The 27,991-nt window shown below is 37.4% G+C and overlaps 1 protein-coding gene across 1 annotated transcript in view; it reads right to left on the minus strand.

The window, feature by feature from the left end:
- The window catches only part of LOC124594309 (nipped-B-like protein A), a 480,509-nt gene that overhangs the window by 401,088 nt on the left and 51,430 nt on the right, over window positions 1–27,991 (minus strand). Inside the window, exon 3 of the mRNA XM_047132672.1 lies at window positions 6,571–6,799. Within this exon, the coding sequence (XP_046988628.1) occupies window positions 6,571–6,799 (229 nt within the window). The remainder of the gene's footprint in view (window positions 1–6,570; window positions 6,800–27,991) is intronic.

Raw genomic sequence — 27,991 nt, forward strand, 5'->3', positions numbered from 1 at the left:
GTGCACTTCATGCAAACTGTGTGAGCATCATGATCGGCCTCATCTTAATGCTGCTGTTACCCGTGTTAACATGGGGCTGGAGAAGGCACAGATGGTGGAGGGCATGGCTCACATTGCAGTGGTGCCAGTTAAGCCTATCAATAGAATGGGTTTCACTAGGCATGGCCTGCACCTCAATATGTATGGAAAGGGGAGGCTGGCAAATCTTACAGACGACAGTGTAGTGGGTGGTGGTTGGATCACTCAAGAAAAATTCCTGCAGTATTTGTGTTACAGCTGCACCTTTTTTAGGTTGAAGTCAGCTGTCAGGTATACCTACTTCAAGGAAGTCCCTCTAACAAAGGAACCACCTTCAGAGGAGGTCAGGTATCCAAGTAAAGAAGGAATTAGCACATTTCATTGAAATGTAAGAGGTATTAGAGATAAAGTTAGTGAACTGCTTATAGATGTTGATTCTGACATCATTGGTACATTGGAGCACCACTTAAATAATTCAACAATTCAGAGACTTCCTTTAGCAGGATACAGATTAGCTGGCTGTTTATCAAGGAGTTCTTTGTGGAGTGGGGGAGTGGTCACGTACTTAAAAAACAGTATCCCATTCGAGTCCGTAGACTTATCACAGCATTGCACTGAACAGGTATTTGAATGTTGTGCAGGGGCAGTTGAATATAGTGAAACTATACTTCTAATTGTTACTGTTTGCAGGTCTCGTAACTCTGACTTCAGAGCACTTCTATTCGAGCTACAGAGGGTTTTTGGTTCACTTTGTAGGAAGTACCAAAAATTAGTTACATGTGGTGATTTCAATATTAATTTTGTATTTAATTGTGCAAGGAAAAGGATGTTGGTAGATCTTGTGAACGTGTATGATCTGATGCAGACTGTGTTTTTTCCAACTAGGGTGCAGGGGAACAGTAGCACAGCCACAGACAGTATTTTTATTCATTCTTCATTACTAGATAGACACTCTATTAGTAAAAGGGTGAATGGCCTTTCAGACCATGATGCACAAATTTTAACGCTTAAAAGACTTTTGTACTCAGACAAATGATACGTATAATTACAAACATGGAGGAAAGCTAATCCAACAGCAATAGAGAGTTTTTTAAGCCTCATTATGGAAGAAGAGTGGCAGGACGTTTATAGTGCCGATACCATAGATGACAAATATAAAGCTTTCCTTAACACACTGCGCATGCTCTTTCCGAGTTGCTTTCCATTAGAACATTCTAAACAGGGTACTAGCAGTAAAAGGCAGCCTGGGTGGCCAACTAGTGGGATAAGAATATCATGTAGAACAAAGTGGGAATTATATCAAAATGTTAGAAGAAGTCACAATCAAGTTACATTAGCCCATTACAGACAGTGTTGTAAGGTGCTTAAAAATGTTATTAGGAAGGCAAAGAGTATGTGGCACACTAATAGAATAGCTAATTCACAAGATAAAATTAAAACCACATGGTCAGTTGTGAAGCAAGTGTCTGATCAACAGCACAAGGCTGGCAATATAAAGTCATTTCATAGTAGAAATATTTCTGTTACCTATAACTCAGATGTATGTAAAGTATTTAACACTCATTTTCTGAGCATTGCTGGTAAATTAAATAAAAATTTAGTTTCTACACGGAATCATATATCTTTCATGGCAAATGCCTTTTCCAAGATTGATCTCTGAAATACTCTTCTGTGATGCAGACAGGGGGGGATTGAGTCAATAATTAAATCACTGAAGATAAGGACTCTCATGGATATGATGGAGTGCCTAGCAGAATATTAAAGTACTGTGCACACATGTTAGCCCTGTACTTAGCCATATTCATAATTTTTCCTTTAAAAATGGTCAGTTTCCTGAACAATTAAAGTACTCAGTAGTAATGCCGCCTTATAGAAATGGATAATGTAGACAATTTTAGACCTACTTCTATGCCATCAGTGTTTGTTAAAGTTATTGACAAGGGTGTATATGTAAGGATAATTGATCATTTTATACCACATAATTAGCTATCAAATGTACAGTTCGGCTTTAGATGTGGTTTAGAACTGAAAATGCTGTATTCTCTTTTCTCTGTGAGGTACTGGATGGATTAAATGGAAGCCTTTGAATACTAGGCATAATTTTTTATTTAACTAAGGCATTTGATTGTGCTGATCACAAAATATTGCTCCAGAAGTAGGACCATTATGGAATCCCCCCCCACACACACACACACACTTGGAACAGCTTTTCATCACCTTTCCAATCTCCACAACATCCCTGTCAGACCCTTTGCTCCTTCTGCACCCACTACCCTACCCTATGGCTCCTACCCCTGTGACCATCCCTGCTGTAAGACTTGCCCCTATGCACATGCCTACCACCACCTATACTAGTCTTGTAACTGGCAAAACACATACTATAACAGGAAGAGCCACTGTGAAATGACACATATCGTGTACAAGCTGTTATGTAAACACTATTCGGCCATTTACACTGGCATGACTACCAGCAAGTTAGGATGAATGGGCATCATCAGAGGGTGTATACTGGTAACACACCACATCCTGTTGTAGAGCCTACTCTACGACATTATAGTCATAACATCGGTGCCTGTTTCACCACACAAGCCATTTGGTTTCTGGCCCCGACACCAGTTTCTCAGGTCTCCACATGTAGGAAGTGGTGTTACAATAAGTCCTTGGTTCTAGCCACCCTCCTGGCCTTAATTTACGTTAATTTTTCAGTTTAAGCATTTCTTCTCAGTAACTACTCTTTTCTTCACTCCATTTTAATTGTCCATATCTTTGATTTTTTGACCTGTCTATTCCCCCCACCTCTACAACATACACTGCACTTCATTTTCTGTTCTTATTAACTTGTCCATGATTTTTGTCAGTAATCTCTGTCTCGCATATTACTCTTTCTTCCACCTATGGGCTCTCAGGTTTTCAAACACCTTCTGACACAGTCCTCAACAATGAGGCTTTTCTTCTCATATCGTCCAGGAAGTCTGCCCTGAACCGAGGCTTCTGGGCAACTTTTCGAAGCTCTCCCCATTTCCCAAACCTCACCTGTCCTTTTCCTTCTCCTTCAATCCTCCTGCCTGGAGAAGGAACCACAGGCTCTGAAAGCTTGCAGATGTCAATAGCTTTCTATGTATGACATCCTGCGACTGTTTGGTGAGTAGATTGTTTATGCACCCAGCTACATTATATTTTCAGAAATTGATTATTTTCATTGATATAATTAGTTACATATTATTATCACATTGGAGCAGGCCTCAACATTACGTCTAATTCTTAATGGTATTTTTTACTGCTGATAGATCAGTTTCGGCTGAACTGTTGCATAATCACAATACTTCTCTTCTTGCTCAATACAAAAATTTATTGACAACAGTCTGGTTGGCGGCAACATTTATAAGAGCAGATTTCCAGTCTTCATGTCATTCTGCCTCCTCCTTCATTTCAGTGTATGTCAAACCTACACATTTCTGTAGTTTTTACCCATCAGTATAACCACCTGCTATTTGTTTTAGCCCTCACATGTGAATTGATGACCAATAACCTAAAGTCTTCTGTTTACAATACTGTTCCACAAACTTCTCTTCCCTGCCACTCTTTTAAGGAATTCATCATTCTTGATTTTATTAGTCCAGTCAACTCTTGGGCTGCACTCATAACGCTACACCTGAAATGAATTCAGCTTTTTTTCCTTGTCTGAGTCCCCAGAATCCAGGTCGCATGCTTGTATAGTGCCATACCCTTAACACATGCTTTCAAGAACCTTTTCCTAATTTCTACGCTGTTATTTTTTTGAGATCTTTTTTTATATATAAGGGTCATTGCATAAGACATGGCAACAATGGTACATTTTCTAATACTGCAACGACATGGGAATTCTATGATGTGCACTGAACCTGTAAGGTAGTGTGCATCTGACTGTCAACATAAAATAGGGTTCCAATACAGGAGGTCATGGAAAAGGTTGAAATGAAATACACGCATTGGAACTCTGTGTAAATTTATTGATTTATGAATGGAACAAAATGAATCAAAATCAGCTACTGTCTTACGAAGTAGTTCCACAGTGCATCCACGCAGTGCTGTCAATGATAGGGAAGGCGTTGAATGCCACTGGCATTGCCATCAATGTGTGCCACCTGTCACCAAAATGCCACAAGGATATCCACCCTCTTTGCAAAGAATCCCCTAGGCAATGGTTTCTTCAGTTGTGGAATGAGGTTGCAGTCACATGGAATGGGGTCTGGTGAGTAGTGTGTGTGTGGTATTACCCACCTTATAGCACAGCCAAGCTCACACTCATCGTTTCAAGCACTTATATCGAGCCATCCTTGCTAGCAGTTGCAATCTGTCAGTTGATTTTGGTACTGTTTGATGAAGGCTTTTGAATGTGTTTACTGCTATTATGGTGAGATCACATGTTTGCATGATATAACACAGTAGTCATGAGTTATGGAATGACTCGTGTGGAAAAACACACACACACACACACACACACACACACACACACACACACACACACACACAGGCTTCGGCTTGCTCTTCTGTCATAAACAATCGCCTTTGCTTTAGACTTATTTTATTCTTTTTCCATGACTTTGTGTTCTATTTAATATGCGTCCATGATCTTCACTTCCAGCCAAAGCAACAATGCACTTTGATTCTTTTACCATGTAGTAACACACCTACCTCTAACTGTTCTCTGACTTTTTAAAAAAAACTTCCTCTATGAAGAGATTAAATATAATGGTTGATAGTGCATGTCCTTGCCAGCCTCTTTCCAAATCTGTGCTTTTTTTAGCTGGTCATCCACCAGTAAGAGCCATCTCATTTTTGTAAACGTTCCCTACCAATTATTGGTCTCTTTCTTCAGTACCTCAATTATTAGTCCCATTTTACATTATCAAACACTTTATATCTACAGAAACTATGCGTTTTGTAAATTCCTTCTCATCCTTTTCTCTATAACTATCTTCAGAGCTAATGTTCCTTCTCTGTTTCCTCAGTTTTTTCAGAAGCCAAATTGGCCTCCTAAGGGTGTGGATTCGACTTTTTATTACCGTTGGTTGAGGACAAAAGTGGTTATTATTTTTTATGCATGCACACCTAGGCTAACACCTCAGTAATTTTCACACTTTGTGTCAGTTTTCTTTTTAGGGGTAGGTTTTTTTCATAATTTGTGGGCAGTTTTTCCCTTTTCATTTTTGTTACACACAGGAGTACTGAAGCAGTCCATTATTTTAATTCGGCTCACTTTGAGAAGTTCAACACGAATATTGTCTATATAAGGGGATTCACTAATTCTCAGTATTTTTTTTTTTCAGAGCTAGCTCAAATTCCTTTTCTAAGATAAATTCTCAAATACAGTTTGCATGTACTTCTGTTTCATTTCCAAACAATTGCACAAATTTATGATAATCATCCAATACATTTTCTTCTATAACAACATTACCTCTACACAAAAACAACTTTCATGTTCCTGTTCCCCAGTTTGTTTGCCTGTTGAATATATCCTATTTGAGAACAATTTTTTCATGCTCCCTATCAGGAGAGGAAATAGATTGTGGATATAGATAGATTCCTGCATCCTTGTACTGTGCCTAAAGGTGGAACCATATGGTACTGAAAGTGCTAGTGTCTAAATTTCACATCAATACATACGGTTGAGTGAAAAAAGGGAAAGGAAAAAAAAGAAATAAATATTTATCTCTCTCTTTGAAATCCTCATCACCTGACACTTCTACCTTCTTTCATCTGCTAGGAAGCTACAGGAATTTTCATTTTGATTTTGCCTCCTTGCATTAACATAATCCCATAGAATTTCACTAAGAACTGTTTCATCAGTTTTCAAAAATGAGTATGAAAACATAAGAGGATGAAAACTTGAAAACGGATTGTGGTGAAACTATTTAATTTTTAACTTTATAATTCCAGAGTTAAGTTCTCAAGAATTATTAAAACGTCATACAATTATTTTGCATAAAAATAAATGTGTCCCACATTATAGAGGCAGACACACTGGATATTAATCCACGAACTTCATGAGTGCAGTAGTGTGTATGTCTAAAGTGTACAATGTGCCCCCCACTCCACCCACCTCTCGGCAGCTCTTAAGTAACAGTCCCAAATGCAATTTATACAAAAGGTTTCATTAATCATAAGTCTCAAAAAAGGATACAGATGGTAAAGTAACCCACATTCTATCCATGATTAGAAAGGGATAACATTTGTTACTGGGTACAAAGAAAAGTAGCTTTGTTTGAGATTTAACAGTAAATAATGGTATCTAAGAAATGAAATTTGCAATCAAAATCCAAGCACTGGATGAATAACAACCTAAAATCACACAGAATTTGAAAAATGTATTTGTAACAACAGAAGGGAACACTCCATCAAGTTTCTTTATGAGTTCTATCAAGAAAACACTGTTCTTTACCTTTTTTGCTGCATCTCCAACAACAACCATTACTAGTCTTGATGCATATGGGTACTTCAAACATACAAACAATATTTATTTAATTAAAAATAATACTTATTTCATGCAGTATACCTGCTTAGAAATATTACCTGTTTTTGAGGAAGAGGTGGAAAGTAAATCAAAGAATGGGTATATTGTGTGCTGCATCTGGTTCTCCAAGAATGTAATTATTACATCAAGAATCTCTTCCAAACACACCTTTTTGGGAACATTTGGAGATGTCAAAACACTTAATGCTGTAATACATGCAGTCATACCTCTCATAACTGTTTCAGAGCTAACTTCATGAAGAAGTTTTCTTTCAAAAGGATCATCATCCTGAAATTAAGTAAAATAGTAATCAAAGTAAAACCATTTCCTGGGTGAATTATTTGTAAGCTTTAGCACTAACTAAATTTATTGAGAATATATGTTAGCAATTATTTTACTTCAAATAAGGAACTCCACATGCTTCAACAGGAGAATCACAGAGTGAGGAAAGAAAAGCTGATACACAGTTACGAAAAAGTATTTCAATTGCCGTGATGGATGCGTTAAAAATAGTCAAGGCATGGATGTAGTACATGTATGCATACTCCATTCCTGATATTCTTGTGGGTTGGAAAAAAAAGTCCTCACAGCTGAAGCTGAATTTTGGTCTGAAACTATTTTTGTCTGCTTCAGGAAAGGAATGGGAAACCAAAAATAAAAATGTCATGTGATTATGAAAGGGTAACAGAAGATTAGTTTTAAACGTCTCATCACTGTTTAGGTCATTACAGGTGGAGCACAATTTCTGCTTGGGCTAGAGCAAGGACAGAAATTGATTATGTCCTTTCCAAGGGAATCATCCATGCATTCACCTTAAATGATTTATAGGTATCACAGAGACCCTAAGCCTGGATGGCTGGTCAGATATTCCAATCCAGCTCCTTGCAAATGCAAAACCAGTACCTTAACAGGCAAAACTAGTACCTTAACCACTGCACTACTTCATACTGTCTTTTGTAAAACAGCCCTTGTGTTCTCATCGGTTGCAGTTAATGTCATCTTACTACACACATATGAACAACTAAATTAGAGATAGCTACTGTGTTGGCAAGAAAGTACCCTTTTCACCATGAAAAAAGGAATAGTTTGGTGTGCCACATGACTAAGATGTCACCAATGTTACCACCGAGCATAGAATGAACACAATGCCTTACACCAGTGTGTTTGAACACAGTCAAACTGTCTGTCCTGGTTGGTGGGACAGTCAGTCAGTCAATGAGTGTTCTGTGTGTCACTGTGTCACGGATGTAACTTGAGAACTTTGATTTGGGAAATTGCAGCTGCCAGTCATTTGCCATGGGCAGCTACATGTTAATGCCAGAGATCTCAGGCCAATGTCGTGGATTATTACAGTAAATAGATGAGCCCCAGTGCAGGAAATCACTCTGAAATTCAATGCTGAACAACAGTAACAATCAATGAACAGCCAAACAATGCAGATCTACCTCCTCACAATGGGGCAGAAAAGCCCCCACTCTGCACTTGTAGTTCTACTTATTCCACAGCATACAGATTAACACAAATGTCGAAATATTGGATGTTCAAAGCACAGAAAAAGGTTTTATGAGCTGGTGAGTTGCAGTGCACTGATATACGCTGATGGAAAAAAAAGAGAAAATACATGAGTGCCATATGTTAACAGGGCACGTTTCAAGGTATTGTAGGTGGCAGAGGGGTGTTATGTGGGAATGTTCACATGAGATGAAATGGGACTCCTGACATGTCAGCTATCATCTCTCAGCTGTAAACAATACAGAAATCAAGTGTCCAATCATCCAAACATACGCATTCTCTTGTTCACCTACAGCTTTCCACAAGAGACTCATCATTCAACAAATCATTGCATCACCTCATCAGTTGTATCAGAACAGGTTAAGAAGCACTCCACAGATATTAAGGTGCTTGTCTGGTCTCCCAGGCCATCTTAACTCAGTACTTATGATCAAACCTAGGCCATGGACAAGAGATATATTCATATTTTGAATCCAGCTTGTAACATGATGGACTCATTGTGTGAATGAGCTTCAAGTTGGCAGATTGTAGGTGCAATCTACCAGGAGTCTCATCTTGGCCAAGCTGATTGATAGTAGGTAACTAGCAACACAAACGCAATGACATAGTGGCAAATCTGACAGTCACTAATAATGTAAAATGGATAATGGCTTCTGTCCTGAATGTGGGCAGTATGATGAGATATGTCAAATAATGATAAGAGATACATTCTAAACACAGGTTTGCAATATAATAAGTAAGTACACCTACTTATAGAGAATGCACAAACACAACCACTGCTGGTAACAGCTTCATAATATAACTATTGTACACAAGAATATTCACAATTAAAGATAGTAAAATGAGGTAGCACTTGTAAAATTAATAATACATAAAGTATTTATCACATTTTAACAACTGAGATATTATAGGTATTGTACACACAATGTGCATGGCTTTTATTACTATACATTTATTTAAAAAATCACAGAACATGTCTCAGTAAGAAAAAAAAAAACACGAATGAGCAGGGTCAGCATTAGCAAGCAAACTTGATGAAGGAAGAATGATACCAGACAGTCTGTTAGACCTTGAAAAGTCATCATCAGAACAGCAATAAATAGTCCACACAACAGTCCATAGTCCAATCCACTAGCAGGCAGGCAGGTTCCAGTAGTGTGGCACGAGGATGACGAGTACTGTCTTCACTCAATGAGCAGTATGACTTTAGAGCTCCCATCTACTTCTTATAAAGGTATTACTGCCTCTAGGTGATGGGACCAGATGATTTGCTGCGAGAGCTCCCTATCCTGAGTTGCTGGTACCCGCAACATCTTTGATCGTATAATGTCAGTACCTTTCATGGCGAAATAAATGATGTTATGAGGGTGACATACAAGAGTTGGATTGTTGTTTTTGCTATCAATTCAGCTAGTTAGAACTGCAATATGATATACTGGACTGGCACAGATGCACAAAATATGGTAATTACTCAATTAAATAGTTTGTAATTAAGTAACATTAAGAGACATATGACACTCATCAGCATGTCAAGCTAGAAAGCTCTGTAGGCTCATAATAAACTTTCCAAAGACATAATAGCATCACACTTACAAAGAAAAAGTGACAAACAATAAGATCAAAATTAAATGTGACAGCTGCGATAGAACAACGAGAAAGTTCACTAGTCTGAAAGCTTGAATAGAAAGAGGAGACTGTTCCTGAAGGCACTACGCACATACATATCAAATGATTTACATGTGTTTCTTTTATATGACTGACTATTTTTAATGTTGTTCATAATTGTGGAATCTTAAGTATCAGTTCACACACTTTACCAATTAGTCTTGTTTCTTGTGTCTCAATAGCACACATGCAATGCTGCTTATAACTTCTGTGAAATGTACTTTGTTTACATAATTTGTAATGATAATACCGATTCTGATGCAGGCTTGTGATTTGGGAAACTAGGGAGATGGTACAGCCTTCAGGCAGGAAGCTATGAAATAGCAGTTACGTTTCGATTAGCTCATTGGTCTTGTGGAAGTAGCAGAGTTGGCTGGAGCAAGCAGTAAAAAATGGCAAGTGTTGTACAGTTGTTTGGCAGGTGATTCAGCCATGTGTTGCTAGTACTGTTGACACATTTAAGTTATTCGACACTTATAAAATTTTCAGTTAGTCTTACTTGGGAATTAGTAAAAATCATCAATTATGCTGAGCAGTGAAAAACTCCTATTAACAATAATGTCATTTTGCTCACAGGAATGAGACAATTTTATTTGTTGGAAATTCAATAAATTAATGGTGCAATTATGTTTTTCAATGTGACCGCTTGTATTAGTTTGATGCTATCTGATAACTCTAAACTTTCGTTGGTCCAAGTTGCTCCACATATATACTGAACTTTATATAAACTTTTCAGTCAGTCACTGCTGTTTTGGAACAGATAAATACAACAGGAAGCAATGTGATGTAACATACCAAGTCTCGCTTATCACTGCATGATACACAATAACTTTGGTTATGTACACATATATGTGTGTGGTAATGGCTTGATTTTCAATTTACACCAGTCATTGTATAACAGTTAAAAGAATAACAATTGACTTACACAATGAGATACGTTAATAAGTCTTATAATAAGAAGTAATAATACAATCATTATGCAAGCAAACTTATTGTTTCTAGTCTTCAGTATGGATTGGATCACTTTCACTTGTATGGAATAATAAAGATTTAGCATTAGATTAGTATTACTGTAGGCAATTACAATACTAATTTATTTTTAGTGAAATTTACATACTGCAACATTATTTGTTAAAGGGATTTATTTTAACATATTTAGCATAGAAAAACTTCGCTAGTCACAAAACCGTTAATTGACAATATAATTTTGTTTCCTGCTGACCTTGATCTCACATGTGAAATTCTCCATATTAATCTTCTTTCATTGTAATTAACAAACTGCATAATGTAATAATACCAAAAACTGAATTCATTTGCCAAAATTCTATGTAAGGCTGATGTAGTCAGCTGCAGTTAGTTGTTAATAGTGAGATGTTATGGAGTCAATCTGACAATACATTTGAAACACTGTAAGGTGGGAAACCTTCTCAAACACATTTCTTTCCTTCTTTTCCATTATACACGTAATACATACACCACAAAAAGGAAACATTTTCTTTGAAAAAATAATCATAATTTTCTACACATGTGAACTATATGCTCATCATATTTAAATCGCATCAAAAATTGTTTGTTAATATTAAGCCTGATATAGCTTCTTTGAAAGCCCTCATTGTCCTCTCTCAAGTAAACATTTCACTTTTTTAAGAAAATTAAGTATTTCAAAATTTTTATTTAAACTTTATGTTTCACAAAAATGTCCTATCTGAAGGTGCAATTCTTTCCAAAATCCAGAGTTATAAATTTTAGTACAACTTTTTCTGTTTCCAAGAAAGTATATTTTTACTCCAACATAGTTGTAGTTAAAGGCTTTGAGGCGGGATGGACCCCGAACATATATTAAAACATATACAAAGAGCGTTCAAAAAGTTTTACACAGTCTTCTCTAATTTTTTATTCTTTGCAGGAGGAGAATGAAATGTTTCGTGAACATACTTGGAACATTTAGCTATAAGTTGGTACATAAAAGTACTTTCTTTTAGTTACAGCCGAGCCATAATGGACCATGAAGTAGATGTCAGGTTGCGACAACGGTTGATGACAGACCACAGCTTCAGGGTCAGCTCATCAGACTCCACCACAACAATGCCAAACCCCATACAGCCCTTATGTTGCAGGAGAAAATCAGGATAATGGGTTGGAAAATTGCCTCCAAATCCTTACTGCAGAGAGATAACAGGCATTTCAAGGTGCACATTTATGATTAGCTATTAGTTGTTCAAAAAATGTCACTTGATACCATAAGTTCTGAAAGATTAGCAGTATGCTATAGTTATTTGCAAGAAAATGAATGAGGGTAGACAGTGTACATTTCTGACATGTTCTCTTGAAAAAGAACTACTGAATTGTCCGAATTTCAATGAATTTTGCAGTGCAGAAGGAATGATGAGCTAATTTCATCTGTAACAACTGAAGTTAAGTAAGCAAAACATGCATTAGTAGGTAATAAGCAGCAGTTCCTTTATCGTCATTACCTATATAACCTACTAAATGAAGTGCTTAAAATTGGGACATAACTATTTTTTCCAGCAACATCACATTTCACAAAAGTGATAGATTTTTCATATGTCTTCAATGGACTGTAACACTCAGACTACATAGTTTTGTAATACACAAGTACAAATGTGAAGGTCAACAAGTACAGTGTGTTAGCTTTGAAAATACTTTAATCATCTTGGAGGCTGCTCAGTTTGCTTCTGGCAGCCAGTCACAGCGCAAGACCCACTGTTTCATCTCCAGAACTTATAAAGCTGCAAATAGAACATATGCCAAATATTAAAAGTGCGAAATTGAGAACAGAAAATATGGAAACCATTAAGCATGCAGCGAAGCTAACATACAGTGCATTAAAGATCTCTCCTTAACATGTCTTTTAACATGATTTTCTGTGATAAAGTGTCAGGAAATAACATTAATTTGCTATCTATAGATCTTACACTGGAGTGTTACATAGTAGCCAATATGAAACAGAAAAGAGATGCAGCATGTAAACTTATGGCTAGAATGTGATACTGGACCCCCTCAGTAAACCCGGTTGTGGTGGCGGACTGATCTGCAGCGTAGACTGAAGTCTATATTAGTTCTTGTCGATAAATGTACATCCTCTCCCTGTATAAAAAATGCAAGCCAGGCCTGCTTTTACTTTGTTAGTTTATTGTTGTTGTTGTGGTCTTCAGTTCAGAGACTGGTTTGATGCAGCTCTCCATGCTACTCTATCCTGTGCAAGCTTCTTCATCTCCCAGTTCCTACTGCAACCTACATCTTTCTGAATCTGTTTAGTGTATTCCTCTCTTGGTCTCCCTCTACAATTTTTACCCTCCAATACTAAATTGGTGATCCCTTGATGCCTCAGTATATGCCCTACCAATCGATCCCTTCTTCTAGTCAAGTCTTGTCTAAACTATTTATCATCCATATTTCACTTCCATACAAATACTTTCAGAAATGACTTCCAGACACTTAAATCTATACTCGATGTTAACAAAACCATGATCAGCACAGCATCCAGAGAGCACATCTTTAGTAGTGAAAAGGTCAAAGAATGATTTGTTGGATTAAGATGACAATCGTTCAGTGTTACTCTTTAAGTTGTCAGTGGTCAGCAAAATTTAAATGAAGTTGCAAATGAAGTGCCTAAATCTATTATACGTACAAATACCAATAATGTTCTTAAGTTAGCCACAGAAAATGTTCAGGACAAATCATTATGTGGATTGTATAACTAGTCTTAAGCTCTAAATCCTGAAGTTAGTAACAAGAGTTTTCAGTGCACAATCTGGATAAATGTTGGGAAAGAGCTTTTTAGTGGCTCACTTTGGAAAAAATTAGCAATCATGTGCAAAAGAGTTTACCCTGATCAGTGGGAAGAAAACTGCAATGAAAATTACGAATCATATAACAGAAAGATTCATTGGATGAAGAAGGTATATGACCTAACTAGAGGCAAGAATGGTGGTATTCCAAACAGTAAAGGTATGACTTCAGTGAAGCCGAAAAAGATTTGCTAGATGAAGACATTGATGCAATGACAGATGATGGTTTTGGGCATTTTTTGGAAACCACAACTTGTCATGTTCTTCCAGTTTATTAAGTTCTTTGGTTACCTGGTCACTAACAACTCGTTGTTCAAGAGGAATCAGATTATCCACTCTGAGTTCATTATGAAACACTTCAGAAATACTCTTCAAAACACAAGCCAGAAATGTTTGAAGTATGTTTTCTCTTTCAGTGTGCAATTTGTGACTCAAAGGAGTTTGGCTCAGAAAATATTGTGCAAACTTACTGAATAGTTAGGCAGATGAAATGAAATTCTGCTTTCATTGAAGGTTTTTTAAGCAATCACAATAGCTCTGCAGGATTTGGACTGAACAGTACCAGAATTCTCTTTCGGTGGAATATGCCCACTCTTCCAAGATCCTGTTGGCTGAAGATCCTAAAGTAAGCCACCTTGTGGTTGTATGCACCAAAAACTTGTGATGTTGAATGTTAAACTTAAGACAGAATTCCTCCAAATTCTTCCTAGTGAATAGGTCACCCATGAAAATAATGGTAAATATTGACCAGGAATTTGGATGTTTCTTGACCTTCACAATCCAAAGCCTTAACACAGGCATTATGTATTGTGCGAATGTTGCAAGTTCCAATGTTTATAAGCTATCTGCCTCAGGTCTCCTGGGATATCTAAAAGCATAAACACCTTTTTATTGATGTTAGGCCCATCTGATCTCAGCATATGGCATTTATTCAGGGACAAGTTGGCTGCAAAAAGTGTATCACATAACTTCTGATGTAATGTTTCACCATCTACTTTACTGGTAAAGAAAGTTCTTAGATCTCTGATCTAAATGTAATGGTTGTTTGTAATTATTTTTTTATTTCTAACACTGGTAATTTCACCACAACTAAATGTGTAATATGATGAAAATGCCGCTTCAAACACATTTCCAGAAATATGGTACAGTACATCATTTATTAAATATTTCATTTTCTTAGACGAAAATGAAAAATGTTCAGGAACACTATCAGGCGCCATCATCTTAAAAACGTTACAGATATCATTTGATGAAGTCATAGAGTAACTGGAAATCACTAATTTAACATACAAATCAGTTCTGCAATGGTGTAACTACCCTTGGTACATAACATCTGTATTACTGGCACACATGCCAAACTTAAAGGCTGTGTCTGACCTGAAATTTCGAAATGGAACTGATGTCGTCCACATAAAACTACTAGCGTGTTTGCACTCTAAGACCTAAGCTCTTTGTGTGTTTGCATCTTTGTCATTTTTGCCGCCATTGTGATCCATCCACCGTGTCTGCTACATGAGATTTAACTTAAGTGCTTATAGTGTTTAACTTAAAATTCACTTTCGCTAACTTTTTTCCCCACTGCAGAGATTTTACTTTTCAAATTGTCTTTCTGAGCCAGTCACTATGGAATTTGCATTTCCCCACCTCAAAAATTTTATTTTCAAAATTGAATAGAGTATCACAGTAGCAGGTTTGTTACTACAACTAAACTAGAATCTGGAACAAAACCTGAAGAGGTTGTAATAAAGAATATTTGACTCTAATAACAGTTGCATAAAATATATTTTAAAAAATTCAAAAAGGAACAATCTATCTCAAATTTTAGAAGCCCCTCAAGGTTAGATTTAATCTACTTTCATCACTGGAGCATTCAAAACAACTAAATGAACAGACATGAATACAGAAACTTGGAAACAAAAGTTAATAACTTATTTTCTTCCTCAAAGAGCAAAACGTGTTGGAAAAGGTGACAAATATTTTAAATCGTGACAACATTAGAAAACATGACTAAAGGTGAGAAAGGTTACTGACTCTTCACCCTGAATATCTTATAATGTGGTGTGTTTTGACATAGTTGGTTTTAGCCATGTTAGCCTTTGGCATGTATTCGAGACAATGCTACACTTTTCACTAATTAGTACTTGCATTGCTTTACACAGCAAGTTTTTCTGTAAGTGCATACCTTATGTATGTGTATCTCAATATTTACACTTGGGATTCCTATCTATGTTGCATATACATTTTAATGTGTTGTTTCCTGTGACTAAGCATGTCTATTTAATTTTACTATTTATATCTAAAAACAAAGATGATGTAACTTACCAAACGAAAGCGTTGGCATGTTGATAGACACACAAACAAACACAAACACACACACACAAAATTCAAGCTTTCGCAACCAACGGCTGCTTCATCAGGAAAGAGCGAAGGAGAGGGAAAGACAAAAGCATGTGGGTTTTAAGGGAGAGGGTAAGGAGTCATTCCAATTCCGGGAGCGGAAAGACTTACCTTAGGGGGAAAAAAGGACAGATATACACTCGCACACACACACATATCGATCCGCACATATACAGACACAAACGTTGGTTGCGAAAGCTTGAATTTTGTGTGTGTGTTTGTGTGTCTATCAACATGCCAACGCTTTCGTTTGGTAAGTTACATCATCTTTGTTTTTAGACATATTTTTCCCACGTGGAATGTTTCCCTCTATTATATTCATATCATTAATTTTACTATTTGATGTATTGGCCATGATTAAATATACTTTTCTTATGTATTTTGGTATTACCTACTTTTAATTTACATTTTCAGTTTTATTTGTCAATTCAGGTTTTACTCAACACATACTTCTGCCACTGTTGTCCCCATACCCATTCTAAAAACCATGGAATATGGACTCTATATACTAGTGTGTTTGCACTCTAAGACCTAAGCTCTTTGTGTGTTTGCATCTTTGTCATTTTTGCCGCCATTGTGATCCATCCACCACGTCTGCTACATGAGATTTAACTTAAGTGCTTATAGTGTATATTGTTTTTACTATTATGTTTATCAGTTTTTTGTGTACACTCACATTGTGTATCAAACAGCATGTAGATTTATAACACTGCATGTATTTGGTTTAACACCGCTGGGAGCTATGTTCCATCACGTCACAGCTTCATGTAGTTGAGTGGGTCCCAATATCCCACATAAGTAGCTACAAATTTTCAGTTTGAAACATTTGTTAATTTTGTAACCCTAATATATTTTATTTGGTAAGTTATTGCTTTTAGAATGCTTAACAATGAACAAGTGGCAAAACTGCTATCACAATAAATATCTTTTAACAGCTTAAAGCAGAATGACTTCACTCAAAAAAATTTCTCAAGGCTGTGGACCCTGTCCTCATCAAAAGATATGTAAAGGTTTTGCTAAGTTCAGGTTATTTCACATGAGTAAGTTGCACATATGTTGTGAAACACATTTAGAAGATTAGAAGTCATATTCTAACTTGTTTGAGCAAACTGTGAAGATTTTCCATTTGTTCATTGATATACACACCAACTTATGACGTTTCAGGATATTTTCTTGTATATAAAGTTCATGTGCACTTATAGTTGCTTAATTGTCATTTGAACGTACTTCCGACTACCTAAATTCAGACACTGAAACTATTTCAATGCAATAATTGCTGCTAATGGCTGATTTGTATCAATATGAGGAGTGTACTTTATACGGTAAATTGATGGTGACTCGATAAAGTGAATGACTGCTACCATTATACTTGAGCAGTGGACACTGTGATGAAGTTATAATTAAATAAATGGGCCTCAGGGTAAGGACTCTATGGCTGTCGGTAGGAGAGAAGTGAGAAGAACGAATTGTAAGTCACGACCACACCATAAACATTGTAAAATGCTGTTGTACACTTGGCAGGAAGTTATGGGATAATGTCGTAGAAAGCAGACATTGTAGTGTGTACTGACGGCTGAAGGAAGCAAGCTAATGTTACATTTTTTTCATTCCGATGGTTGAAGAGTTAAAATGCAAGTATTCAAAAGTGTAGATATTTATTTAGATTCATAGTTAGTGAATCAGGGCTTTCAAAATCCTAGAATCAGTAGATGTTCTTCATGCAAATCTGACCTGTGGACATTAGCATACCCCAATAAGAAGACAATGAAGCCAAATCCAAGATAATCAGCGAAGTAAGAAATTATGTTTTAGTAAAGTGAATACACTCTTCAAAGCAACTCCATTCATAATAATGACAAACATCTACTCCATGGCCAAGTCATTATATAGACAGAAATACTGAATCAGTATAGTACAGCCAACCAGGCGCTGCTTATACTCCGTGCCACTTTTCTGTCAGCGATATGGCGACATTTACTAATTTGCAAACACTAATTCAGTATTTATCAAGAACACATTTACAACTTCCAGTCCTTTTGTAATGAGCACATTGTGATCACAGTCAACTACGTACTGACGAGGGTTCATGCAGAAAGGCAAAGTCTGACATGAATAACACAGTAACTGCCTACACAATATTCCAAGTGAGGTCGTAGGTTGCCATCGGCAACAAGAATAACAGGCTGATGAGTGTCCAAAGTACTTGGCATCCACAAAGGCAATGAACTGACAGTTACTGTTCAGTGGCAGCCTTGTATGCTGGTGTTGGTGTCTGTCAGTTGTGGCGCAGTGCACACACAGCTGGCCACAGGAGCAAAGTGGCATCATGGTTAGCCCAGGGACACCCTCTTGATGGTAGACAACTCCAAGTCTAAAGGCATCTCTGATTCAGCATGGTGATCAACAGTTTTGCCAGACACCACTTCATGTGCTTTTTGTTTATATACTCATACTCTGCTATACTAATGTGTATTGTGACTCATCAGTTCAGTAAACCTTTTCCCCACATTTAAAGCATTCCACAGCACAATGCAGTACTAATCTTAGTGCCCTAACTTGTGCTGTTTAGCACACGTACAAGATTCAGGCAAGGGCTCCTGTACCAAATAGCTAATTGACAATGCTAGATGGCAGGGTTGCTTATTGGTTGCTGTCCAGTACGAAATTGGTAAGCGACTTGCAGCACTATCTTATGTTACAATCTGTGACAGTCAATGGTGATCCCTGTCATCATCACATTATTGCCAATGACAGCTGACTGTCGTAGAGGTGGTTTTCCCCAACCTAAGTATTCACAGTACACACCTGACGTGAGACAGGAAAAGCATGGATCTTGAATGTCCAGAAATACAGACTATTAACACTTGCAACATGCTTACGATATACAATATGTTAATATTGCATCATGTGCTTTCCAGCTCTGATTGCATTTTAACAACATGATATGCCAAGCTATTCCATTTTCCATTTAAATGTGAGTGCTTTCTCTAAGAAGGGCCCAAACATGACCAAACGTGACATAGCAAGGAAAATAATGGAACAGGCTTACAACTGGTTCACAACAAATGGTTTATGCTTATGTAGGTCTTTAGCGTTTCCCGTTGTTGCATTGTCCTTTTCGAAAATCAGGTTATCTGCCAATAATCCATGTTGTAGAGACTCCTTGATCAGAGAGCACCTGATGAAGATTGTGAGTTAAATGACTGAAATATTGTGCAAGTGTGACGCAGATTACTGGCAGAAAGCCTGTTTTCCAAGATAACAGCTTACACTTAACCTTACAAAAACTCATATTACACAGTTTCGAAGAAAAATATATGCATATATACACAGCCTAGCATGAAAAGGGAAGCACGCAATTGATGCGGTCAGAAGTCAATGTAACTGCATACACATTGACACTATCAGCAGTTGTGTGAACAGTGAAGAGCTGCCATTATCTGTGACTGGTAGAATGACCACAACACTACATAGTATAGTTTGTGTTTAGTGTTCTTGCCAGGCTTGGTAGGGTACAAAAGTGGCATGAACAGTGTCAGATGTTGAGAGATCACTTTCCAGGACACGGAGATAACACACATTCATATGGGACAGTGTTATCAGCACCTGACAGAGTTTGAAAGAGACTTCACTGTGAATATCCATTTATGAGCTGGCAGGGCAAATAATACAATACCTTTATTTATGGTGAATCTGGACATGACAATGGCTAGATGTCAGACCGCAGAGGAATATGAGGGTAGGCACAATTAACCTCAATGTTCTCATCAATTATGTCTGTCCAGCACAAGGGAGGATCACCATATTATACACCAAGCACTTTGTATCCCTTCACATCTGCACCTGCCATCTCAGAACAAGTAATGGACTTCTGTGTTTCCCACACCATTTTTTGGGGACTAGCAGCAGCTGGTCTACAGAGTACCATCCCATGCATAGGCTGTTGTTAACTCCACAACACAAACAGCTGCTTTTGGAGTGATGCTGTGAGCAGGAAGCATGGACTGCTGATAATGGTGTTGCATTATATTCAAGGATGAACTGCAGTTCTGCATTACTCCGGATGACCTTTTACGGGGAGTACGGGGAGAGGACCCCTTCTTACAATGTTTCAGAGAGGCTCAGCAATGTTATTCCTGGCATCATAGTGTGGGGAGCCATTGGATACGACTTCAGTTCGTACCTGGTAGTGACTGAGTGAACTCTGACAGCAAACCTTTATGTCACAGACACTCTGTGCTGTCACATGTTACTTCTCATGCAACAGTACTGTGGTGCCAGTTTTCAACAGGACAATGCTCGGCCACACATGGCCAAGGTCTCCATGCACTGTCTGCGTGATGTCAAGGAACAACTGCGGTCAGCAAGATCCCCAGATCTGTACCCCAATGGAACATATGTAGGACTGGCTCTGATATCAACTCAGTTCCTGTGCCAGTATCCAGGATATCAAGGACCTGTTACAACAGTTGTGGGCTAGGTATGTCTGTTATCACTAAAACAACTGTTTTTTTGGTTATATTGGCTTTTTCATCTCCAATTTAACTTGACTGCTACAACCACCCAAAATAACTGGTTTCTGAAATAATTCTGTTTTTTACTGCTGTTATTTTCCCAGTAACAAATGTAGACACTTAAAAAAAAATTGAAGAAGTATATGACTCCCACACACTTTTACACTACACATTTCAATATACGGAGAATCAAAATATCGGGTAAAATAGGTAAGTAACAGAAAACTCAGTCCGTCCATCATTTGTTGCTTTTCTGCAAAAGTAAAGATGGACTGAATACTACAAAAAATTACGTTGTAATCAAAGATCATACCACTATTTGGGCACTGTGAATATTCCGTAGTAAAGGGTGAAAACACCCTCTGGAGAGCTCTATTTTTTTGCGAAAAGTTGTCCATTTTAAATGAATACAGCTACAAGCAAACAAAACCACATCATGTATACACACACACCAGATCAGCTACTTTATTTTTGTTATAAACTATGGATGAATTGTTAAATTTTTAATTTATTATTGTTGCCATAATTTTTTCTCTTTTATTATTTCACAAAAATAATAAGCTTTTGTGCAAACAAAATTTTTTATTATTTATTTTTTTACAGGAGTTTGAATAGGCCTACAACTGATTTTTTGCTGACAAAAATAAAAATGCTCTTCCAAAAAAATTCAAATGAACAATTTTGATACTAGGCAAAATATAACATTTACAAGGAACAATTACAAGACAATAGTTAAAAGTTTTAATAATGAATTAATTTAATGTTCATTATTTGTTGTCCAATCTGTTCAAAAATACCAATACTATAATGTGTTGATCTGTAAGTCGTTCCATCAGAAACAAATAGTTCAAAGAAAATGCTAATCTTTAAGAAGCCACAGAAGTTCCTAGCATAAATAAATATATTTGGGCTACAAAAGACAAGCCTGGCATACAACTTTTCACTCTGCTCACAAAGAAATGAAAGGCTGACCGCTTCTCGGTAGTAAAGGATGCTGGAAGTGAAGCTCTGCTTCACTTGGAAACAAACTTTCAGGCTCCACTAGCCCACTCTTGGCTACTACCTGATCATGTGATGACCAAAGAGGGTTTGCAGTTGTTCTGACCTCCTGCCTTTAAAGTAAAGGCAAAATTTTATTGCTTTCATCCAAGTAGTTATTGAATATAGAACTTTGGCAGCACTATGTTCAGAATATACTTTTCTCAATACACTTTTGAGAATGGTCACTAGTAGAATAACAACATATCCTGTAACATACTCACTTGTAGAAATTTCCTTTATGGCCTCATCAAAAGGTATTAAAATATCCAAAATTTCTGACAACAATTTAATGAAACTCAATATATACCACCCAGGGATGGTGTCATTCTGCAATACAATGTATATTAGGCCACGACAGTGAGAAAGACTGGAATAGACCAAGTAGGGGCAAGTCTTGCACAATACATGTATATATTTCCAGAATGAGATTTTCACTCTGCAGCGGAGTGTGCGCTGATATGAAACTTCCTGGCAGATTAAAACTGTGTGCCCGACCGAGACTCGAACTCCCGAGTTCGAGTCTCGGTCGGGCACACAGTTTTAATCTGCCAGGAAGTTTCATATCAGCACACACTCCACTGCAGAGTGAAAATCTCATTCTGGAAACATCCCCCAGGCTGTGGCTAAGCCATGTCTCCGCAATATCCTTTCTTTCAGGAGTGCTAGTTCTGCAAGGTTCGCAGAAGAGCTTCTGTAAAGTTTGGAAGGTAGGAGACGAGATACTGGCAGAAGAAAAGCTGTGAGGACCGGGCGTGAGTCGTGCTTCGGTAGCTCAGATGGTAGAGCACTTGCCTGTGAAAGGCAATGGTCCCGAGTTCGAGTCTCGATCGGGCACACAGTTTTAATCTGCCAGGAAGTTTCATGTATATATTGTCCAATGGGGCACGCCACACTGCAGCAGGTATATTACTGTCACAGCACTCCTGTACAGATTCTTAGGTCATGAGCTTGTTGCTTGTTTCCAACAGTTCGAGATGTGATTAAAATAGCACTGATCGCTTTTCCCACTTTCCATAATAATCCAATATTTCAAAGCAATGGAAATTGTATGAATAAATATTACTCTTTTAAAAATGTTTTACTTAAAAATTAAAAATGTTAGCACCACTGCTCTGGCAAATTGATATAGAAGTGGTTTTTTTTTTTTTTTTTTTTTTTAAACCAGTTATTAATAAAAAATAAATAAAAACCTGTTCTGACTGACACCAAACAAATACTGAAAAATACCAGTTATTCAGAACTAAAATACGTGTATCTGTTTAAATGGATCAGTTTTTCCTGTCCCTATTGTGGGTCAGTTTGCTCAGGGGAGTGCACAACGGTTTTATGACACATTCTTACTGAATCAATGCATGCATAAACGCCAGAGGAGGTTATAAGGGTACAGATATTGGTACTGTATATGTTGACCCTTACTTATCTCTGTCAGGTGGAAGAGTACAGATGTCGCAGGGATGCCTCATCGAATGAGATATGTATGGCGACTGATTTGGCACATGGGAATGACTCAGTCGAGCCTGAGTGAGCTTACTGATCAGGTCACGAGCAAGAGTGCTGTGCACAACTGTTTCAAACGTTATAATATATTATACTATGTACGAATGTTAAATGTATTATATATAGATTTAATAAAAAAAATCATAAAATCAGTCATAAAGACCGTCAGAAGTATACAAATAGACCGCTTGCTTTGTGGATGACACCTGTCATCGGCACGAGTGACCATGTCACGAATTTTTGTGCGAGTAACGGAGGGTTAACTGAGCCAGTCGAGATGAAACCTGATGACAGTGCAAATGCATATACAAAGTTTGGCAAATACAAAAATAATAGCAAAAAACTTCAAAAATTATACACCCTAAAGAACAGCAAATTTCACAACATGCATCAGAAAAGGAAATTATATTTGTTAAAAGTGAATAACTGTGAATCTATGGAAAATTATCTAGGACTGATAAACAATACTGTAGCTGATCTTGCGAACACTGGTGGCAATACTGGTTGGTTGGTTGACTGATTTGGGGGAGGGGGCCAAACAGTGAGGTCATCGGTCCGATCGGATTAGGGAAGGATGGGGAAAGTAGTCAGCCATGCCCTTTCAAATGAACCATCCCAGCGTTTGCCTGAAGCGATTTAAGAATATTATGGAAAATCTAAATCAGGATGGCCAGACGTGTCATCCTGCAGAATGTGAGTCCAGTGTGCTAACCACTGTGCCATCTCGGCTCAATGACAATACTAAAGATGGAGACGATACTGAAGGAGGAGATCTAGCAATGACTATTGTATGTGGATCTCCAGGCAAATGGGATGCAGTAGTTACAGCATAGTGCAATTTGGTAGATAATGAGAGCAAATGTGCAACAACGAAAAGACATCTGCTTGCTGACGAATTCACAAATGTAAAGGATTAACATTCTGCAATGTCACTGAAAGCTAATATTGGTAATCAAAGGTACAGAAAATGTCATTTATGGAACAATGTGAGAAAGGATAAGAACAAAGAAGCAGTATGAATACATACTTTTGTTGGTTGCCCCTGTCAGAAAGTTGAATTTCCCAGGAAAGGAGAAATTTAAAAGAGAGTGAAGAAAACGAGGTACTGTTAGTATGAGTGCTTCCTGTGGCACAGACACATTCGGTAGTAACAACTGAGAAGTGGACACCAGGACAACTCACCACATGATTCCAAATGAAAATTATTTTTCAGCTGTTGATGAAAATATCTTAATCGAAAAGGGCACTTAGCTGATGGTGGAAAAATAGAAATCATGGGGAAAGGTACAATAAGGATTAACTTAATTAACAATGAAGTTTTGCCTAAAGAATCTGTAGCCAGAAACACATTACCTGTGCCTGAGATCAATCATATAAGCTGTGAAGCAGATCACTGAAAATGATAGGAGGATTATTTTCAATACAGAAGGTTGCATGATCTACAATGAATCTGTAAGACTGCTCTTTAAAATTCAACAGAAAGGTTGTTTATGTTACAAAAATATGAAACCAAGCAAGATTACAGAAGATCAATAAACATATTGAGAAATTCTGAACTTAACACAAAATCATAAGACTTATGGCATCATTGAATGATACATGTTCGTAAGAGTACAACTAAAAACATGATAGAAAAAGAATATTTCCTGGGAATAGACTGCCAAAAACACAAAAGAGATTAATGTGATGACTGTCCGGTGAGTAAATTTACACAAAGGCAGTTTTCGAAAGCTGTATTACAAAATTCAAAGGAATGAACAACCATCGCAGAATTTGTTCGTAGTGATCTCTAAGGACCTATGATGTTCTGAGTTTGTGAGGCATTGACACTGAACGAGTATAACATGGATGATGCACGCAGATTTGTGCATTTCTTAAATAATAAGAATGAAGTATATGAAGGACTAAAAAGATAGAAGATTCAAATGGAAAAACAAACTGGTAAATCACAATCAAATGGTCCACACTTCTGTTTGGGCAAATCGTCACAGATCTGTGAATCTGAAGGAATCTGGCATACAGGAACTATGACATGTACACCCAGTAAAATGATATAGCAGAATGCATATTAATCGATATCATAAAAAACCACGGACACAAATAACCACAACAACGAAAAAATGCCTTATGAATTGTGCACAGTTAGAAAGCAGAGTAATTACATTTGATAGGCTGCAAAGAAACTTTTTGTTCACAAACCAAAACAAAGATGTCATTCTAAATCAGCAATGACAGAAAAAGGCTTTATTAATGGAAACAATGGATACAGGTTACAAACGAAACATGGTGTGGAATCTAGGCATTGAGTATTCAAAGAATTTCTGCATGGCAATGCTCAACCAAAATAGAGAACAAAATCAAACAATGTAAACTCCATGCTGCATTATCAACAATATAACGAAAAGATAGATTGGTGCTTACCTTACAGATGACACATTAAGTTGCAGACAGACACAACTAAAAGAAACTTACATGTTGGTTTTGGCTACAGCCCTCATCAGAAAAGGAAAAAAAAAAAAAAAAACACACACACACACACACACACACACACACACACACACACACACACACACACTGAGATGGCAGTCACGTGCGCATGAGATGTGTGCTTACTTGTGTGAAAGAACAAACGTCTTTCCTTTCCTGATGAAGGCTGTGGCCAAAAGTTAACGTGTAAGCCACTTTAAAGTAGTGCCTGTCTGCAAATGAACGTGTCATCTTTATGGTAAGTATCAATCTAGCTTTTCCTGATATTGCCGAAAACAGAGAACAAAAAGAGTTTATTGAAATGTACAATGAAGGTGCATACCCATTTCCAAGTATTGAAAATGGAATTCCAAGTGAAACAGAAGATTCAATCACTGAAAAGGAATTTTATGGTTTCTACTTTTGTGTTAGCAGAAGAGCCGACAACGTGTTATGAGTGGAGGCCGAAATGCACGTGTTTTAGCTCACGCAGGCTGGCGTGAGGAGGGAAGAACTATACTGACGTGAGGTCTGGAACGTGACAAGGAATGAGAATTCAGAAAGCGGGCGTAATTAGTTTGATACTTAACTTTAATCCATTAATGATGAATGTCTCTCTTGACAGTACACGATTCACAATATTATCTGTTCAGAATACATTCTTGAAGTAACTATAGTAACTGAATATGGCGCCTTGCTAGGTCGTAGCAAATGACGTAGCTGAAGGCTACGCTAAACTGTCGTCTCTGCAATTGAGAGCGTCTGTAGACAGTGAACCATCGCTAGCAAAGTCGGCTGTACAACTGGGGCGAGTGCTAGGGAGTCTCCTTAGACTAGACCTGCCGTGTGGCGGTGCTCGGTCTGCATTCACTGATAGCGGCGACACGCGGGTCCGACGTATACTAACGGACCGTGGCCGATTTAAAGGCTACCACCTAGCAAGTGTGGTGTCTGGCGGTGACACCACATCTACGACCAGAGAAAAACTTGAAAGAAATGCTGTGGTTAACTGAAAGTAATCAGGAACTTGTGGAATATGCAAAAACTTCACAAAGACAGTGCAGGCCAAGACATAATGAAAAATAAAATCAGTTTAAGCAAATGCCATCTCAGTGACACTTCATTCCAAAGGAAAGGCTTTTAGTGAAGAAGCACAAACACACATGCGAGGAAGGACCAATTACAAACCAATATTGTATCATGCAGCAGTTAATTTTGATGAGGCAGCTCAGTGAATAGTTGCAATGAATAAGAAATTAACTCCTTGTAGAATCATGATGCTTGGAAATTGGTCAAGTTATCATCTGGTGTTATTCCAGAAAAGAACACATGAGTATTTCAGGAAGGAAGGAGGGAAGGAAGACTAGGGTTATGACCCTTGACAATGTGATATTTAAAGAGAAGACATTCAATGAGAAATTTTTACACCTCACTTAGATGCAAAGGGCTTTAGTCAAGTAGAAAGCTTAGACTTTAATGAGGTTTACGTTTGTTTCAAATTTTAAAATGACTCGTCTGTCAATAGTAGCCAGTACTGAGAAAAATTGGCATATTGATCAGTATGATATGAAGAGTGCATACCAAATTAAAGGAAAATTTATATGTGTTCCTGCCAGGAGGTTTCATCAAGAAGCGCCAAGAGAGTTTGGTTTGCAATTTATGCAAGTCAGTATATGAAAAATAAGATGCTGGAATAATCATCTGAATAGAAACACTGGGATTTATTCAAAATGATATAGATCTACATGTGTACAAATTAAGTGCAAAGAAAAGTCATTCTGTCTGGATATGTGGATGACATGCTTTACATTTACACAGAATGGGCAGATGAGGCAGAAGACGAAAACTCATCTAGAAAATTGTTCTGAAGCTGAGTGCATGGCATGGGCAAGGTGTCACATAGTTTAGAAATGAAATTTGAAAACAGTGAAGACGGCACAATTAATATTCCTCAGAAGGAGTATATTACTCAACTACCTGACAAATTCTTACTTCAAAATGCTAAGGGAACAAAGACCACAATAGAAACATAAGAAAATTTCCTTGAGTGGAAGTTTGTAGATTAAGTTAAAAATCTAGTAAGCTTTTTGGTCAACTTCTTTACTTTTCCGAGACGACTAGACCTTACACAAGTTTTTCAGTAGCAAAGTTGTCACAATATTTTCCAAAGTTTAACATGAACCATCAGAATGCATCAAAAGGGTACTGAGGTAAGCAAAGGAAACAGCACATTATAAACTCAAATATTATTGCACTAGTCAAATACTTGAACCATTTGCCAATGCTGACAGGGTTACTTGTGTAAATGTTTCCAACATCTTATACAATATGTGATAATACTGGCAGGATCTGCAGTGTACTGGAACTGCATAAAATGAGCTACACTTGCACTGAGTACAATCAAAGCAGAAAAAAGGTGGCATGGATGATAGAGTTATCGAAAAGTACTGACCTGAAAGAAATGATTTTAGAGTCAACACTTGTGTAGTGTGGTAATGAAGCAGCAATTATAGACTTAAAGAATCATACAGATAAATAAAGAACGAAACATACTGCCATAAAACACCATTACACAG

The sequence above is a fragment of the Schistocerca americana genome, chromosome 2, assembly GCF_021461395.2.
Source record: "Schistocerca americana isolate TAMUIC-IGC-003095 chromosome 2, iqSchAmer2.1, whole genome shotgun sequence".
NCBI classification, from domain to species: Eukaryota; Metazoa; Arthropoda; class Insecta; order Orthoptera; family Acrididae; genus Schistocerca; species Schistocerca americana.